A 16,893-nucleotide genomic window follows, 5' to 3' on the forward strand; every position below is an offset into this window, starting at 1 on the left:
GATCCTCCTTTATTCTGGTGACTGTTCTCACCTAAGATGGAAAGTGATGGAACGTATACAATGTCACTAGAACAAGAGGTGAGGGGAAATCTGTTAGTGTGGACACCTCTTCTGGTGACGACTACCCCCTAATGGGATTTCATCTCTATTTTGGAAAGGTTTCCTTTTACTTCCTGTTGTGTCTCCTGGACAGGAAGTGTAGGGAAAGGAACTCTTCCCTAATGGGAATAAAAAATCAACTGGAAGAGGTTATTACTGTTCCCCACTCTATCCAAATCCAATGAAAGCTTTGGCTGTTCACACAACTTTGCTGTCATCTTTTTTTTTTTCTTTTGTTCCAGACAAGAAAAAATCCAAGAAGCGTCACTATGATGAGGACGACGATGATGACGATGAGCTACCAGTCAATGACCAGGAGGCGGTGCCGTCTGCAGCTGGGAAGCAGGTGGATGAAGCCTCCCAAAAACTGGACGAGTACGGAGCTAAAGATTACCGATCTCAGATGTCCCTGAAGGCTGATCACTCCTCCCGTCCGCTGTGGGTGGTAGGTGTCAGAGGAAACTTAGGGACTGCTGCGGCTGGCCCTTCCTACGCTCGGCTCTCATGCTGACCTTGGCTCAATTTTCTGAGTCCCTGACACATCGCTTACTCCAGGGTTTTGAATCTAGGAGCCAGCTAAAAAAGTTAGAGGCCTGTTTGTGCGCGGCGATATGTAACCTGTATGACAATCAATGTTTTTATTGCATAGGTGCCCCAACGCGTGCATTTACGTGTGTACGTGTGTATATGTGCATGTCTCCCCTGTGATCACACTGCATTACGTTGTTTCCTGGTCATGCTGGCCGGGGAAACTCAACAGGGATCCAGAAGGTGACGTCATAAACCTCGCTTCTGGGCACCCGCTATGCCGGTCCTGGGCCTGTAGAGGAGCTGGGGGAGCACTTTATGCAATGCAGAGGAAGGCATGTGGAATATCCCCAGTAGGACACATGCCCAAGGCAGAAAGGCAGCATCGCAGCCTGTCCGCCACCTGGCCGCCATATGCATGTAAAGCCTGGTACACTCCCAGTTCTTTTTTTCGTTCAGCCCAGCTGTTTGTACGGAAAACTGCAAACAAAGAAAGGGCGCACCGGCCTAGCGCATTATCCTCAGGTCCTTTTACACGGTCTGCCGGATCTTTGCTGCTCAGCAGAGGATCGTAAACACAGATCTCTGCTGAGCAGGAAGGTGACCGCTCCCTCTCCGCTCTGTGTGCGGAGGGGGAGGTGTCAGAGCCCCATGCATCTCTATGGGGGAATCAGAAGAGAGAGCGGACCGCCTGTCCGTTCTCATCAGATCCCATCCGATCTGATCCCCAGGACGGATGGAAAATAGGGTTTCCATCCGTCTGGATTTCACAGACAGGATCGGATGCGGGTGGCAGCGGGTGTCAGCGGACATGTCTCCACTGACATTCGCTGCCCCATAGGGATGCATGGAGCATCCGATCAGATCCACCTAAAATATTGAGCGGTCGTGTAAGGCTTTTTTAGTACAAAACAAAAATGGCTACTCGCAAACAGAAGTAGTAAACCAGCATATCAAATTCAAACATCGGAGTCCATTGTTGCAATGTCCACTGTCTTTGATAGAATGACGGCTGACGTGTTGCAACCACACCCAGGAGGGAGGAGCCGTTTCAAGGCTCCATGGGCGAGGTACAAATCACTTCTGCTATATAAACTGGTGGTCTAGACATGGCCCCTTGGCTCTGAGGAAGAGGCGAAGCCTCAAAACGCATCAGCTGTCATTCTATCAAAGACAGTGGACATTGCAACAATGGACTCCAACGTTTGAATTTGATATGCTGGTTTACTACTTCTGTTTGTGAGTAGCCATTTTTATTTTGTATTAATAAAGCCTTACTGAGGATAATGCGCTAGGCCGGTGCGCCCTTTCTTTTTTTTTTTTTTTTTTTTTTTTGCAGTACTTTGTTGACCACCCCGGTCCTTGAGGGCAGCATGGCCTTAGCCATTGGGGATGCCAAGTAAGAGTTCTGTGATAGGAGTGGTCTGGGAACCCTGTTTCTGAGCACAGGAGCAAGGTGCTATGCACCGCAAATTGGTTTGTACGAAAAAAACTGACAGCTCAGGTGGGAGCCGCTGTACTAGCAACATGATTAGTGCAGCCATCTCCCCTGCTGAGCTATTATGTTCTGATGGGGGGGGGTCCCCCACCAAAACACTCCGGTCAGCGCTCTACAGCAGCAGGGCGGTCCTTCAGCACAAAATCACATACCTGTGTGTCATTTTTTTCTTCTGGGTCTGAGGCGCCCATGCACGCCGCCGGCGACCCCCGCTCCTGCTGTGATTGGACATAGAGGGAGCCAATCAGCAGATCTGGTAGACCGGATGTTCGCCGGCAGCTGGCGATCGTTCCTGAGAGAGGCAGGACGGCAGTCTACCTATGTAAACAAGCCAGATCGATGTTCTGTCAGAGGGGGGAAAAAAAGAGGGAAGGCGGTGCTGAGCTATTCTATAGATAAAAATATATATACTGTAAAGTGACCAAGTGCTGAATCTTTGTCAATTTTGGTGTTGGCCGCTATTCTTTCAAGCCATTATTGTGGAGTGTGATAGCGCATGGGTACCCCCCCCCCCCCCCATTTCTTTATCTCCTGTCAGAGGGGGAGATGGAGATCTTGTGTTTCTCAGTCTTCCCCCAGTCAAAGCATCCCCCACACAGTTAGTAAGCACTCCAAGGGAACACATTTTACCCATGGATCACCCCCTGATGTTAACCCCTTCCCAGCCAGTGTCATTGCATATTTTTAGCATGAATCACTGTCTTGGTGTCACTTGTCCCCAAGAAATCACTTGGTGCCACATTTGTCTGCCGCAATGTGGCAGTCCCATTAAAAATCGCTGATCGCCGCCATTACTAGTAAAATAAAAAATTCTACAAATCTATCCAATAGTTTGTAGAGGCTATAACTTTTTGCCCAAACCAAACAAAATACTCTTATTGGGAGGTTTTTTTTTTTACCAAAAACTAGAAAAACACATATTGGCCTAAATTGATGATGAGATTCTATTTTTGGTTTTTTTGCGCTGTCGCTTAATGTCAAGTTTTCTGGGCTAAAAGCGGTACATTGTTTTGCATGGAAATCGGTTTTATATTTTAAAACTCACCTTTTCCTGCGATTCCCCCGGCTGTCCTCCTGTCTAATCTTTTTGGCTCTATACACTACCACAATGGATTTAAAATAAAACAAACCTGCAGACTTTCAGCTTTAATTTGAGGGTATTTACATCCAAATCAGGTGAAAGGTGTAGGAATTACAACAGTTTGTATATGTGCCTCCCACTTTTTAAGGGACCAAAAGTAATGGGAGAGATTAACAATCATAAATTAAGCTTTCACTTTTTAATACTTGGTTGAAAATCCTTTGCAGTCAATTACAGCCTGAAGTCTGGAACGCATAGATATCACCAAACGCTGGGTTTCATCCCTGGTGATGCTCTGCCAGGCCTTTACTGCAACTGTCTTCAGTTCCTGCTTGTTCTTGGGGCATTTTCCCTTCAGTTCTGTCTTCAGCAAGTGAAATGCATGCTCAATCGGATTCAGGACAGGTGATTGACTTGGCCATTGCATAACATTCCACTTCTTCTCCTTAAAAAACTCTTTGGTTGCTTTCGCAGTATGCTTCGGGTCATTGTCCATCTGCACTGTGAAGCGCAGTCCAATGAGTTCTGAAGCATTTGGCTGAATATGAGCAGATAATATTGCCCGAAACACTTCAGAATTCATCCTGCTGCTTTTGTCAGCAGTCACATCATCAATAAATACAAGAGAACCAGTTCCATTGGCAGCCATACATGCCCCCGCCATGACACTACCACCACCATGCTTCACTGATGAGGTGGTATGCTTTGGATTATGAGCAGTTCCTTTCCTTCTCCATACTCTTCTCTTCCCATCACTCTGGTACAAGTTGATCTTGCAAAAAAGATAAGTGCTGGACAGCAACCCCTTTCCTGCGCTCGGAACCTGGTCCTCAGGCTGTCTCAATCCTGGAACTCGTACTGGTATTAGGCATCCATGATGGCTAGGCTTTGCTGCCCCTTACGACCAGGGTGGTCGACCAGACACTGAAAATACAAAGCAAAAGAAGGGCGCACCAGCCTAGCGCATTATCCTCAGCAAGTTTATTTGGATAAATTTGTTTAAAATCAAATACTCACAAACAAACATGAAGTTCAGGCACATCAATTCCATACACCTGCCTCCTACCAGAGGATCAACGTCTTTGCTGGAAGCAGGGGGCTGACGCGTTTCGAGGCTGTGCCTCTTCCTCAGCAAAGACGTTGCAAAGACGTTGATCCTCTGGTAGGAGGCAGGTGTATGGAATTGATGTGCCTGAACTTCATGTTTGTTTGTGAGTATTTGATTTTAAACAAATTTATCTAAATAAACTTGCTGAGGATAATGCGCTAGGCTGGTGCGCCCTTCTTTTGCTTTGTATTTACAAGTTGATCTTGGTCTCATCTGTCCATAGGACGTTGTTCCAGAACTGTGAAGGCTTTTTTAGATGTTGTTTGGCAAACTCTAATCTGGCCTTCCTGTTTTTGAGACTCACCAATGGTTTACATCTTGTGGTGAACCCTCTGTATTCACTCTGGTGAAGTCTTCTCTTGATTGTTGACTTTGACACACATACACCTACCTCCTGGAGAGTGATCTTGATCTGGCCAACTGTTGTGAAGGGTGTTTTCTTCACCAGGGAAAGAATTCTTCGGTCATCCACCACAGTTGTTTTCCGTGGTCTTCTGGGTCTTTTGGTGTTGCTGAGCTCACCGGTGCGTTCTTTATTTTTAAGGATGTTCCAAACAGTTGATTTGGCCACACCTAATGTTTTTGCTATCTCTCTGATGGGTTTGTTTTGTTTTTTCAGCCTAATGATGGCTTGCTTCACTGATAGTGACAGCTCTTTGGATCTCATATTGAGAGTTGACAGTAAAAGATTCCAAATGCAAATAGCACACTTGAAATTAACTCTGGATCTTTTATCTGCTCCTTGTAAATGGGATAATGAGGGAATAACACACACCTGGCCATGGAACAGCTGAGCAGTCAATTGTCTCATTACTTTTGGTCCCTTAAAAAGTGTGAGGCACAAATACAAACTGCTGTAAATACCCTCAAATTAAAGCTGAAAGTCTGCTGTTAAAGCACATCTTGTTTGTTTCATTTCAAATCCATTATGGTGGTGTATAGAGCCAAAAAGATAAGAATTGTCGATGTCCCAATATTTATGGACCTGACTGTGTGTGTGTGTGTGTGTGTGTGTGTGTGTGTGTGTGTGTATGTAATATATATATATCAAAAAAAATTCGATTTTTTTTTTTTTACATGTAGGAGCGGAGTTCCAGAATTGGCCCGGTATAGAAGTGGTTAAATAAAACATGTCTGACAGTTCTCCTGACTTCCTCTGTGATTGGCAGTAGAAACCATCTCCTGGCTTGCCCCTCCCCCCTCTACTCCACACAATACACCATATTCTGATCTCTCATTCAGCGTCGGCATTCATGTTTAATTTTCTTTCTCTTCGCAGGCACCAGACGGGCACATCTTCCTGGAAGCCTTCTCCCCGGTCTATAAATACGCCCAGGACTTCCTGGTGGCCATCTCTGAGCCGGTCTGCAGACCTCAGCATGTTCACGAGTATAAACTTACGGCGTATTCGCTGTACGCTGCGGTCAGTGTTGGCCTTCAGACCAGCGACATCATAGAGTATTTACAGAAGCTCAGCAAAACCGGAGTCCCGGAGGGCATCGTGCAGTTCATCAAGGTGAGCGCCCCCTGGGGGGCCCCCTGCTTGTTGTGTCTGACACCCCTGCATTGAGTTTTCATCTTGTAAACTGGGGAGGGTTTCTGCTAGAGAGCATTCAATTATGAAGTGAAGGATTCTGGGTTTTTTTTTCCCCCTCAACATTGCATGTTAGGTGGATTAATTTTCCTGGGTATAAATACATTTTACTAAAGCTTCAGCTAGCAGTGTTAAGGGCTCATTCACAGAGGAGACATTGGGGGGGCAGTAAAAACAGGCAGCTTAACCGCGTTGTTGCTGACACCCCACCTGAATTCTAACATTCCATGCATTGCATGATGGGACTATAAACATGCTACAGCCGTGATCCTTTGCTTCCCAGACACAGCATTTTAACTCTTTGAGCTAAATAGGACTGCACCACAACCACCAAACAAACCCTTGGCTCACAGTTGCAGTGCAATGCCGCAATGTAAGAATACCATTTGGCATTTAAAGCGGAGTTCCGGCCTCAAAATCGAAAAAATCAATTTCGGGCCATCCGCTTGCTGAGTGCCACCTGAAAAATAAATGGATGCTCCTGATGTTTTTTTTTTTTTTGGTCACTTACCTTGTAATTGAAGAAAATATACTCCCCTTCCTTCCACTTCCTCCCTCTGTGACTGCGGCCCGCGCCGTCACTTCCGACTTGCGATGACTCCTGGGAGCTGAACGTCATCGCTCCCAGGAGTCAATGCACTGCACCGGCCCCGCTCGTCACTTCCGTTGCAGGCGCGGCATTCCCTGCTAAACAGCTTCTGGGCATTCCCAGAAGCTGTGCAGTGATGCTGTGCCTGCACTGGAAGTGATGAGCGGGGCCGGTGCAGGGCATTCTGGGACTCCCAACGTCACCGAAGAGGATGCAGAAGAGGACGCGCTGGCTTCAGCTGCCCACACCTGAGATAGCAGAGCTGGAGAAGAGGTAAGTATTTCTTCTAAAAGGTAAGTGCAATCTGGGACAGTTCAGAGGCTATTCATTGTGGAATGTACTAGCCCTGACTGTCCCGGGGGTATTTTTATCTAAATTTCACCCCCGAGGCGGAACTCTGCTTTAACCACTTGCTGACCGCCCTATAGCGGTTTTACTGTTTTTTTTACTTGTAAACAAAAAATGACAGAAAATGCCTAGTCGTCAAGTGGTTAATAAAAACAGAAAAGGTTTTATCCGCTTGCTGACTGCTCTATATTAGATATGCTGCTACATGGTGGGCGTTTAGTGCAGGATCACATATATATCTAATATAGAGCGGTCGGCAAGCGGATAAAACCTTTTCTGTTTTTATTAACCACTTGACGTATGTGTGTGTTTTATATATATATATATATATATATATATATAGTGTGTGTGTGTGTGTATATATATATATATATGTGTGTGTGTGTGTATATATACACACACACAGTATCTCACAAATGTGTGAGTACACCCCTCACATATTTTGTAATAAATATAATTTTTCATGTGACAACACTGAAGGAATTACACATTGCTACAATGTAAAGTAGTGAGTGTACAGCTTGTATAACAGTGTAAATTTGCTGCCCCTCAAAATAACTCAACACAGCCATTAATGTCTAAACCGCTGGCAACAAAAGTGAGTACACCCCTAAGTGGAAATGTCCAAATTAGGTCCAAAGTATCAATATTTTGTGTGGCCACCATTATTTTCCAGCACTACCTTAACCCTCTTGGGCATGGAGTTCATCAGAGCTTCACAGGTTGCCATTGAAGTCCTCTTCCACTCCTCCATGATGACATCACGGAGATGGTGGATGTTAGAGACCTTGCGCTCCCCCCACCTTCCGTTTGAGGATGCCCCACAGATGCTCAATAGGGTTTAGGTCTGTAGACATGCTTGGCCGTCCATCACCTTTACCCTCAGCTTCTTTAGAAAGGCAGTGGTCGTCTTGGAGATGTGTTTGGGGTCGTTATGTTGGAATACTGCCCTGCGGCCCAGTCTCTGAAGGGAGGGGATCATGCTCTGCTTTGGTATGTCACAGTACATGCTGGCATTCATGGTTCCCTCAGTGAACTGTACCTCCCCAGTGCCGGCAGCACTCATGCAGCCCCAGACCATGACACTCCCACCACCATGCTTGAGTGTAGCTAAGACACACTTGTCTTTGTACTCCTCACCTGGTTGCCACCACACACGCTTGACACCATCTGAACCAAATAAGTTTATCTTGGTCTCATCAGACCACAGGAGATGGTTCCAGTAATCCATGTCCTTAGTCTGCTTGTGTTCAGCAAACTGTTTGCAGGCTTTCTTGTGCATCATCTTCAGAAGAGGCTTCCTTCTGGGACGTGCAGAACAATTTGATGCAGTGTGCGGTGTATGGTCTGAGCACTGACAGGCTGACCCCCCCCCACCCCTTCAACCTCTGCAGCAATGCTGGCAGCACTCATACGTCTATTTCCCATATGACGCTGAGCATGTGCACTCAACTTCTTTGGTCGACCATGGCGTGGCCTGTTCTGAGTGGAACCTGTCCTGTTAAACCGCTGTATGGTCTTGGCCCCTGTGCTGCAGCTCAGTTTCAGGGTCTTGGCAATCTTCTTATAGCCTAGGTCATCTTTATGTAGAGCAACAATTCTTTTTTTCAGATTCTCAGAGAGTTCTTTGTCATGAGGTGCCATGTTGAACTTCCAGTGACCAGTATGAGAGAGTGAGAGCGATAACACCAAATTTAACACACCTGCTCCCCATTCACACCTGAGACCTTGTAACACTAACGAGTCACATGACATTGGGGAGGGAAAATAGCTAATTGGGCCCAATTTGGACATTTTCACTTAGGGGTGTACTCACTACTGTTGCCAGTGGTTTAGACATTAATGGCTGTGTGTTGAGTTATTTTGAGGGGACAGCAAATTTACACTGTTATACAAGCTGTACACTCACTACTTTACATTGTAGCAAAGTGTCATTTCTTCAGTGTTGTCACATGAAAAGATAGAATAAAATATTTACAAAAATGTAAGGGGTGTTCTCACTTTCCTGAGATACTGTATATATAATTACAGTTGGGACACATGTAGATATAAATGTTTGTCATCATTTTCATACTTTTTGGCTCTGTATGCCTCCAGAATAAAATTAAAAAGAAACAATCCAGATGAATTTGAAGTGCAGAAGCACCTCCTGAATGCCTGCTTAAAAATCCACTGTGGATTGCTTTTCAGAGGGCGGTAATCCTTACTGCCAGTGTAAAGGAGCACTAATTGAGGATGAGTTAATTGGTAAAGACTCCCAACTTGACATGGTTTTCATCATTTGTTTCCTTCTTCCCTTTGCAGCTCTGTACTGTCAGCTATGGGAAGGTGAAGCTGGTTCTGAAACACAACAGGTAAAAATCCCCTTTTCTGATGTTGTTGTTATAGATTTGATTCTACAGAATGCTCGATCAGTGTTTCTTAACTCCGGTCCTCAGGGCCCACTAACAGGCCAGATTTTAAGTATTACCTTGGGGAGATGCAGACCAGAATACTGCAATCACTGAGCAGCAAATTATATCACCTGTGATGTATTTCAGTTTTCTTGCAAACCTGGCCTGTTAGTGGACCCTGAGGACCGAGTTGAGAAACACTGTACTAGATTCAAATGGCATGTTCCCAAGGTTCTAGGTAAGGAAGCTGGTCGGGACAGGGTTAAGGCAGATCCATTAGTATTGGAAGAGGCAAATTCTGCTCATACTGATTCTCTCCATGATGCATGGACCTGGATCAAGCATGCGCATATGAAGTGTTCTGAAATCTAAAATACACATACATTCGATCAATGAAACCAAATCCCAATTAAAGCGGAACCTTTGCCTCCAATGTAGCTCAGGGTGGGAGGGTTTTGTCAGCAGAATCAGTGCTGTCAATTCAAAAACCAATGGGTGGGGCTAGGTGTGGCCAACTGACAACCTATTAGCTTGTGCTAAAGCCCCGTACACACGCATCGATTATTGGCCGGGAATTTTCGGCCAACGTCCGATCGGCCGATTTTCTTCTTGTTAGTATGATGCTTCCGACAACCGACTCCGACTTTTCAGCCGAAAAAAATCTGGTGTGCAGGCTATAAAATTTTTGTTGGCTGTCAACACAACGGCCGATTTTCCGTCAGTCAGTACAGATTTCGGCAGACAAAAATCTGATGAGCAAGACTGGGCATGCTCAGAGAAGAAAAAACACACGGAAAGTAAACCATCACATGACATCACTTCAGAAGTAGATTTTTGTTGGCCGAGAAAATTCGTGTGCAGTCTAGGCACATTCCAACCAACAAAACACCACTCTGGACAAAAGTCGGACGATCGGTCGGCCGATAATCGTTGCGTGTGTACGAGGCATAAGTTTTGCCTCATACCCCCTCTAAGGTCACACAAATTCCTAATGGTCCAACCAGTGAAGTCCACCCCGTGCAGCTTGCTGTAATGGAGTGACGACACTGCTGCACTGCTTCTAAATTTAGAGCAGTGTTTTAGTGTCCCCCCCCCAATGTTGACTTTGCCTGGTTGCACTACAGTCAGAGGAGAAGATGCCACAGGGGGCGTGGTTATCACTGTTGATTGACAAACGTGTAGGTTGTCAGTCAGCTGCTGGCCACACCCAGTCCCACCCACTTTTTGGATCGATAGTGCTGTTTCTTCTTATACCCTCCGACTTTGAGCTGCGGTGGTGTTTGGGGCAAGCAAGTTTTGGTGATTGGTAAAGTATTGTAGGAATGACTGGAGAGGTGGAAGAAAGAACAGATGAGGCATGGAAATCATTGCATTGTAGGATCTTGCTTTGCAGTGAACAGCACGGTAGTGGCCTCACCAAATCTCACTCCAATCTGGTGAGACTAGCAGTTAGGGGCAGCAGTGCCTTAGGAGATCTCACTGCAGATATCAGCCTGCCGACCACCCCATGCAGATGTACTGCGGTAGGACGGACGCTTCTCGGCCTTTTGGCTAAGATCAAGTGTAGTATCTGTTCTTATCAGTTGGTATGGGCCTTAGCTAGTACCAGTATGACCGAAACCCGGAGCGCTGTAAGTATTGAGGTATGGGGAGTAGGTCATCTGGGAAAGCATGTGGGGCCTGTCGCCTTCTGATTTGAATGGGTTGAACTGTCCTAACCAGTTTGAAGGGGGCAGGAAAGCCGGTTCTGGGGGCCGGTGGAACTGTTCCTGGATGTAACGGGCTGAGGAACAGGATGGCGAGGGGAGGGCTTTCTCTCCTGGGTTTTGATCTGGCCTTGCAAAAGGCCTGTCCCCAGTGGTAGGCAAGCTCTCTCTAAGCTGACCAGGTTCTGAGGTCTGCTGGTGGGGATAGGCTACACTCGGTCTGGCCGGGGGCCGAGATAGAAAAAGCCCGCCGTAGTGTATGTGCCCCTGGGGTGGCAGCCCAGGGGTGCCTTAATTTCTCACTGGTGAGGGGCAGCTCGCTGTGAGTTTTTTCGGCACCTTGGTCACTGCACTGCACACTGCACACCTTATTCACACCTGCCTCTTGGGACAGGCCTTTTGGCTTGCACCAGAGGAATTTTTTATTCCGGCTGGAAGGCCTGCCTTGGTTCCTCACATGGCACCATTGCACTTTCCCCACTTCCCCTTCCCCACTTCTTTGTTTGTTTGTCCTTTTCTTTGGAGTCCGTCACCTGCACTGTCACCTTTGTTTTCTTTATTTGCACCACTGGAGGGTGTGGGTCCTCGGGCCCAGCCTTGAGTCTTGGGAGGGGGTGGATATGGCCTTCTGGCTTAGTTCGCCTTCTCTCATGGGGTCTCCCTTCGGGGGAGCTCCACTTAGTACTTGGGGTGGGCTGTTTCGGCAGTCCCCCTGAAGAACGGGGTCAGATTGGTTTCGGCCGACCGACCACAAGTACCTTAAATCCCTGTCAGGAGTCTTGCGCCCCGGGGGATCGAGGTTTCGGGTCCTACCTCTTCGGAGGGAAGACCATATGTTTTCGCACACCCTGTGCTTTGTGTTCTCACTTTGTGTGTGTGCAATTTTTTATGCACCGGGTGGAGTCTTTTGAGTGTGTTTCACACGCTATGGGCTTTAAAAAAAGAAAAAAAAAAAGAAAAAGGTAGGACGGTTGCTCTGCACTGGATCATGTATCTGATATGTGATCAGTATTTATGGGATATGGGGCGAGCTTGTGTGCCCACTGCCCCCGTTGTGCTGTGATTTGTTCCAGCACAAGCCAATCAGTGGATCCCAGCCAATGATTGATCACTGGGATCCCTTCCCCCTCCTGCGGCTCCAGAGAGGTGCAGTATCTGTAGGTGGAGTTCTGTCGTCCTCTCTGCTGCTGACTGCTGAGGTGGGGGTGGAGATGAGGGAGGTGCTCAAGGAGAGGTGAGAGGGCCACACGAAATGTCCTGACAGGCTGGATTCGGCCCGCAGGCCTTGTTTTTCACATTTAAGGGTTTCCTAAAATGCTCACACCTTCTCTTCTCAGGTACTTTGTAGAGAGCGCCCATCCGGAAGTCATCCAGGACCTCCTACAAGATTCCATCATACGAAGCTGCCGACTGCGCAATGTGGAGGGTGAAGACACCGAGCTAATCACCGAAACCTTTACCAGCAAGTCACTTGTAAGTGATGTCCATTAACTGGTTCTCTTTATCCTGGTCCAAACAGCTTCATCTCTTTACTTCTAAATCTGCCTGTGCCATTGGTGTTACAGATCTCGAAGGCCAGTGACCCCACCAGCGGACCCTCCACCTCCCAGGTTCCCGAGACACAGAATAAAGCTGACGTCCCTGCCGACTTATTTGAATTTTATGAGCAAATGGACAAGGAGGAAGAGGAGGAGGAGGAAACCCAGACGGTGTCCTTTGAGGTCAAACAGGTAAACTTACGTGGTGAATGGCAGAGCTTTTTATGGCAGGAGTTGGTTCTGATTGGCTACAAGTTTAAAAAAAAACCAAAGTTAAAAACCTTTTTTTTTTTTAAAAGAGAATTATTCCAGAATTATTCATTCGTAAAGCAGAGGGACTGGCAGGAGCACCAGGGATTTCACACAATGAAGCAATACAAAAAGAACAGGAGACTCTCATACAAGTACATGGTACAGCAGATCAGAAATAGGAAATGTTGGGTTTACATGTTCTTTAAAGTGGAACTGCACTGCATCTAAGCACCACAAACCAAAAACACTATTTCTCTTACGTCCTCTGACAGACGCAGATCCTATGCTTCTTCACTATTGGGTTATGCGCCATCTACAGGAGTAGACTAGGCAGTGAAAAGTTTTCACTCGACACGCCTATAGGGGCTGTCCCTCACAACATAACCCCCCACACACTGTGCTTCCATATCTGTTTCTTGCTGCCTAGTGAAGGAGTACCAGCTTCCTGCTGGGACTTCAGTCTCGGTTTTTATGTTCTTTTCAGAATGTTTATTTTTATTTCTCTTTACTCACTATCGCTAGCTAGTGTCAACGGGATCCTCCTGGTGAACTACAAGCGACCGCCGGCTGAGGTTTTGCACAGGATAATCTAGATCCTTACAGTCTCCCAGCCTGGCTAACGAGCGTGAGCAGGTTGTGGCCGCCCAGGCCTCGCCACGACTGAGCCCCGGTGGATGGTGACGAGCCAGCAAGCGGATGCCTCGCCGGTACACATCAACCTGGAACGCCCTGAGTCGCGGTGTACCTTTTTGGTTGGCAGCACCCCCACTCAGGTGAGTGATGCAACGCCCCCCGTGTCCCTGAAGCAGACCTCTGAGGGGGAGATGTGGGCCCACTCCTGGGGATAACAGGACTGTGTTTCTCTGAAAGATCCCCCAGGCCTATCAGGACAGGTCCTGCCCTCCCTGCTCCCGCTGGGGGCGCTATAGTCTGTGTCTGACGCCTGGGGGGGGGGTTAAAACATGTTACCTTGTCTCTGGGGGTTCCTTTAGGTGGATCCCTGCGGTGACCTCATGCCTGGGTCCTGAGCGCATGGCAGCGCTTTCGGCCGCCATTTTAAATGTGGGCATAGGCTCTCTCTGTGTAAGGGCAGCGGCCATTTTCTTTCTATATACTTTACTATTGGCACCATTTTATTGTAGCCTGGGGCTACACAGGCAGTGTACGGCCTCTAGTGATGATATGTCCCTTCCTGTCAGACGTTTTTCATGCTGGAGATTGACTATAGAGCAGCTGCTTCTTAGCAGTGGTAGAGTAAGGGTTTTTTTTGTTCCTTTGGGCATTCCTCGGGCACACTCTACTCCTGCCAACCTTAAAGGGGGACTCCAACAGAGTTTTAAAGGGGCAGTGCACTCCTTTTTTTTTTTTTTTTTTTTCTACAATTGCAGAATGGAGTCCTAAGGTGAAAATTTCCCCTCAGACTTTATATTTGCGCATGCCGGACTATCCGGATCGCAGTCTCTCATGTCTCTGTCTGCAGCTTTGAAAACGCTGGCGTCAAAGGTGGACCTTGTGTTGCTACCCAAAAACAGCCAATGCTTTCTCAGTCCTCTGATTCAGAGCCTGATATGGTTGCCATGGACAACCCCATCCCTGAGGGATCACTGTCCTTGCAGTCAGATGGTGAGGAGGATGTGTCGTCCTCGGCTGCAGCGCGGGAACGTGCTATGGTGGAAGCACTGATTCGTTTAGTAAGGGAAACATTGCAAATGGATGATGAGACCACACAGTCAGGAAAGCTTGTAGTTTTTGGCTCCCACAAAGCCCAGAAGTCAGGTCAGGTGTTTCCTTGTCCCGAAGACTTTCACGATATTGTGAATGTGCAATGGCGGCGCATTAAGCACATGCTGGTGGTGCCAAAGCGCTTTAAACGCTGTTACCCCTTTGCTGACTCAGTCTCAAATTGCTGGACAGTGTCGCCTAAGGTGGATCACCCTGTTTCCAGGTTGCACAAATCTACTGTGGTACCTGTGGAAGGCTCCCCGTCGTTTACGGACCTGGTGGACAGATGGGCGGAATCCATTTCCCGCCACCTACATTTGTTGGCAAGCTCAATACTTAAACCTGTATTTGCGTCCGCCCTGGTTGCTCAGACGATTGAGTGGGTTAAGGTACTTAGGGGTAACTTAAATGCTGAGATATTTCCCCCGACTCTGATTGAGCTCACAGACCAGATGGCCCAGGCCCCAGTGTACCTGTGTGATGTGGCCCTGGACGCGGCTCCTCTGGTTGCCAGATTGTCATACGCTGCATGGTGTGGCTGAAGAGCTGGTATGCGGACCAGGCTTCTACGCAGATCTTAACTGATCTCCCATTTTTGGGTGAACGCCTGTTTGGTGACTCCTTGGATGAGTTAATCAAGGGCCTGATGGGGGCTAAGAGTACTCTACTACCCCAATCATCAACAAGCACGGCACCTCGCAGTAAGCGGGGGCCCTCTTTCACGGCTCACAGACATAGTTACATAGTTACATAGTTAGTAAAGTTGAAAAAAAGACAGTCCATCCAGTTCAACCTATGATGCGTGTGTGTGTTTGCTTTTAACCGTACATTGTATACCCCTGTATGTTGTGGTCTTTAAGGTGTCCATCTAATAGTTTTTTGAAATTATCGATGCTCCCTGCTGTTACGACTGCTTGTGGAAGAGAATTCCACATCCTTACTGCTCTTACAGTGAAGAACCCCTTACGCACTTTAAGGTTAAACCGCCTTTCCTCTAGTTTTAGTGAGTGGCCACGTGTCTTATTTTATCTCCTTTCTCTGAATAGTTTGTTCCTTATGCTCGGGTCACCAGTACAGTATTTGTACATTGATATCATATCCCCCCTCAATTGTCTCTTCTCCAGAGAGAACAGGTTCAGTGCTTGTAGTCTTTCCTCATAGCTGATGTCCTCCATTCCCCTAATTATTTTTGTTGCCCTTCTCTGGACTTTCTCCAATTCCAGCACATCCTTCCTGAGGACCGGTGCCCAGAACTGGACAGCATACTCCAGATGTGGTCGGACCAGAGTCTTGTAGAGTGGGAGAATAATCTCTTTATTTCTGGAGTGAATCCCCTTTTTTATACATCCCAGTAATCTGTTGGCTTTGCTTGCGGCGGCTTGGCATTGCATGCCACTGCCAAGCTTGTTGTCTACCAGTACCCCCAAGTCCTTTTCCATCCTAGACTCACCCAGAGGTTCCCCCCCTAGTGAGTAGCTTGCTTTCTGGTTTCTGGCCCCCAAGTGCATTACTTTACATTTTTCTACATTAAATCTCATCTGCCATGTAGTTGCCCACCCCGTTATTTTGTTCAGGTCTGCTTGCAAGGTTTCCACATCCTGCATAGAAGATATTGGCATGCCTAGTTTAGTATCATCTGCAAATACTGAGATTGTACTCGATATCCCCTCCTCTAGATCATTTATGAACAAATTAAACAGGATTGGTCCCAGGACAGAACCCTGGGGGACCCCACTTTCCACACCCGCCCAATCCGAGTACTCCCCATTAATCACCACCCTCTGGACTCTACCCTGGAGCCAGTTCTCTATCCAGGTACTCACCTTATGGTCCATACCTACCTTCCTTAGTTTGTACAGTAATCGTTTGTGGGGAACGGTGTCAAAGGCCTTTGCAAAGTCCAGATACACCACATCCACAGGCTTACCTTTATCTAGGTGGCTGCTCACTTCATCGTAGAAGGTTAATAGATTGGTTTGGCAAGAACGATTTTTCATGAATCCATGCTGATTACTACTTATAATACCGTTTTTATTACTAAAGTCTTGTATGTGGTCCCTTAACATCCCCTCCAAAATTTTGCAGACTACAGATGTTAGGCTGACCGGCCTATAGTTACCCGGGATATATCTCGGCCCCTTCTTAAATATTGGTATCAGCTGGCACCATACCCGTCCGTAAACTATCCTTAAAGATCAAGAATAATGGTCTGGCAATCACCTGGCTGAGCTCATTAAGAACCCTCGGGTGCAAGCCATCCGGTCCCGGGGATTTATTTATGTTAAGTTTCTCTAGTTTAGCTCTAAGTCTATCTTCTGTTAACCATGGCGGCACTTCCTGAGGTGTATTTTCGGCCTTACAAGCTGGGTTCGTGTAGCCCCCCGATTCTTTTGTGAAGACTGAAGAGAAGAAATTATTTAACACTTCCGCCTTTTCT

The 16,893-nt window shown here is 47.1% G+C and overlaps 1 protein-coding gene across 2 annotated transcripts in view; it reads left to right on the top strand.

Annotated features, from left to right (window-relative positions):
• Positions 1 to 16,893, top strand: part of ERCC3 (ERCC excision repair 3, TFIIH core complex helicase subunit) — a gene marked incomplete at its 3' end in the record, with an annotated part of 309,947 nt that overhangs the window by 173,030 nt on the left and 120,024 nt on the right. For both annotated transcript variants that reach the window (XM_082261051.1, XM_082261050.1), the window contains 5 exons: positions 342 to 544; positions 5,594 to 5,830; positions 9,150 to 9,199; positions 12,282 to 12,417; positions 12,510 to 12,674. In XM_082261051.1, coding sequence (XP_082117177.1) covers positions 342 to 544; positions 5,594 to 5,830; positions 9,150 to 9,199; positions 12,282 to 12,417; positions 12,510 to 12,674 — 791 coding nt within the window. The remainder of the gene's footprint in view (positions 1 to 341; positions 545 to 5,593; positions 5,831 to 9,149; positions 9,200 to 12,281; positions 12,418 to 12,509; positions 12,675 to 16,893) is intronic.

The sequence above is a fragment of the Pelophylax lessonae genome, assembly GCF_965119305.1.
Source record: "Pelophylax lessonae genome assembly, chromosome: 6".
NCBI classification, from domain to species: Eukaryota; Metazoa; Chordata; class Amphibia; order Anura; family Ranidae; genus Pelophylax; species Pelophylax lessonae.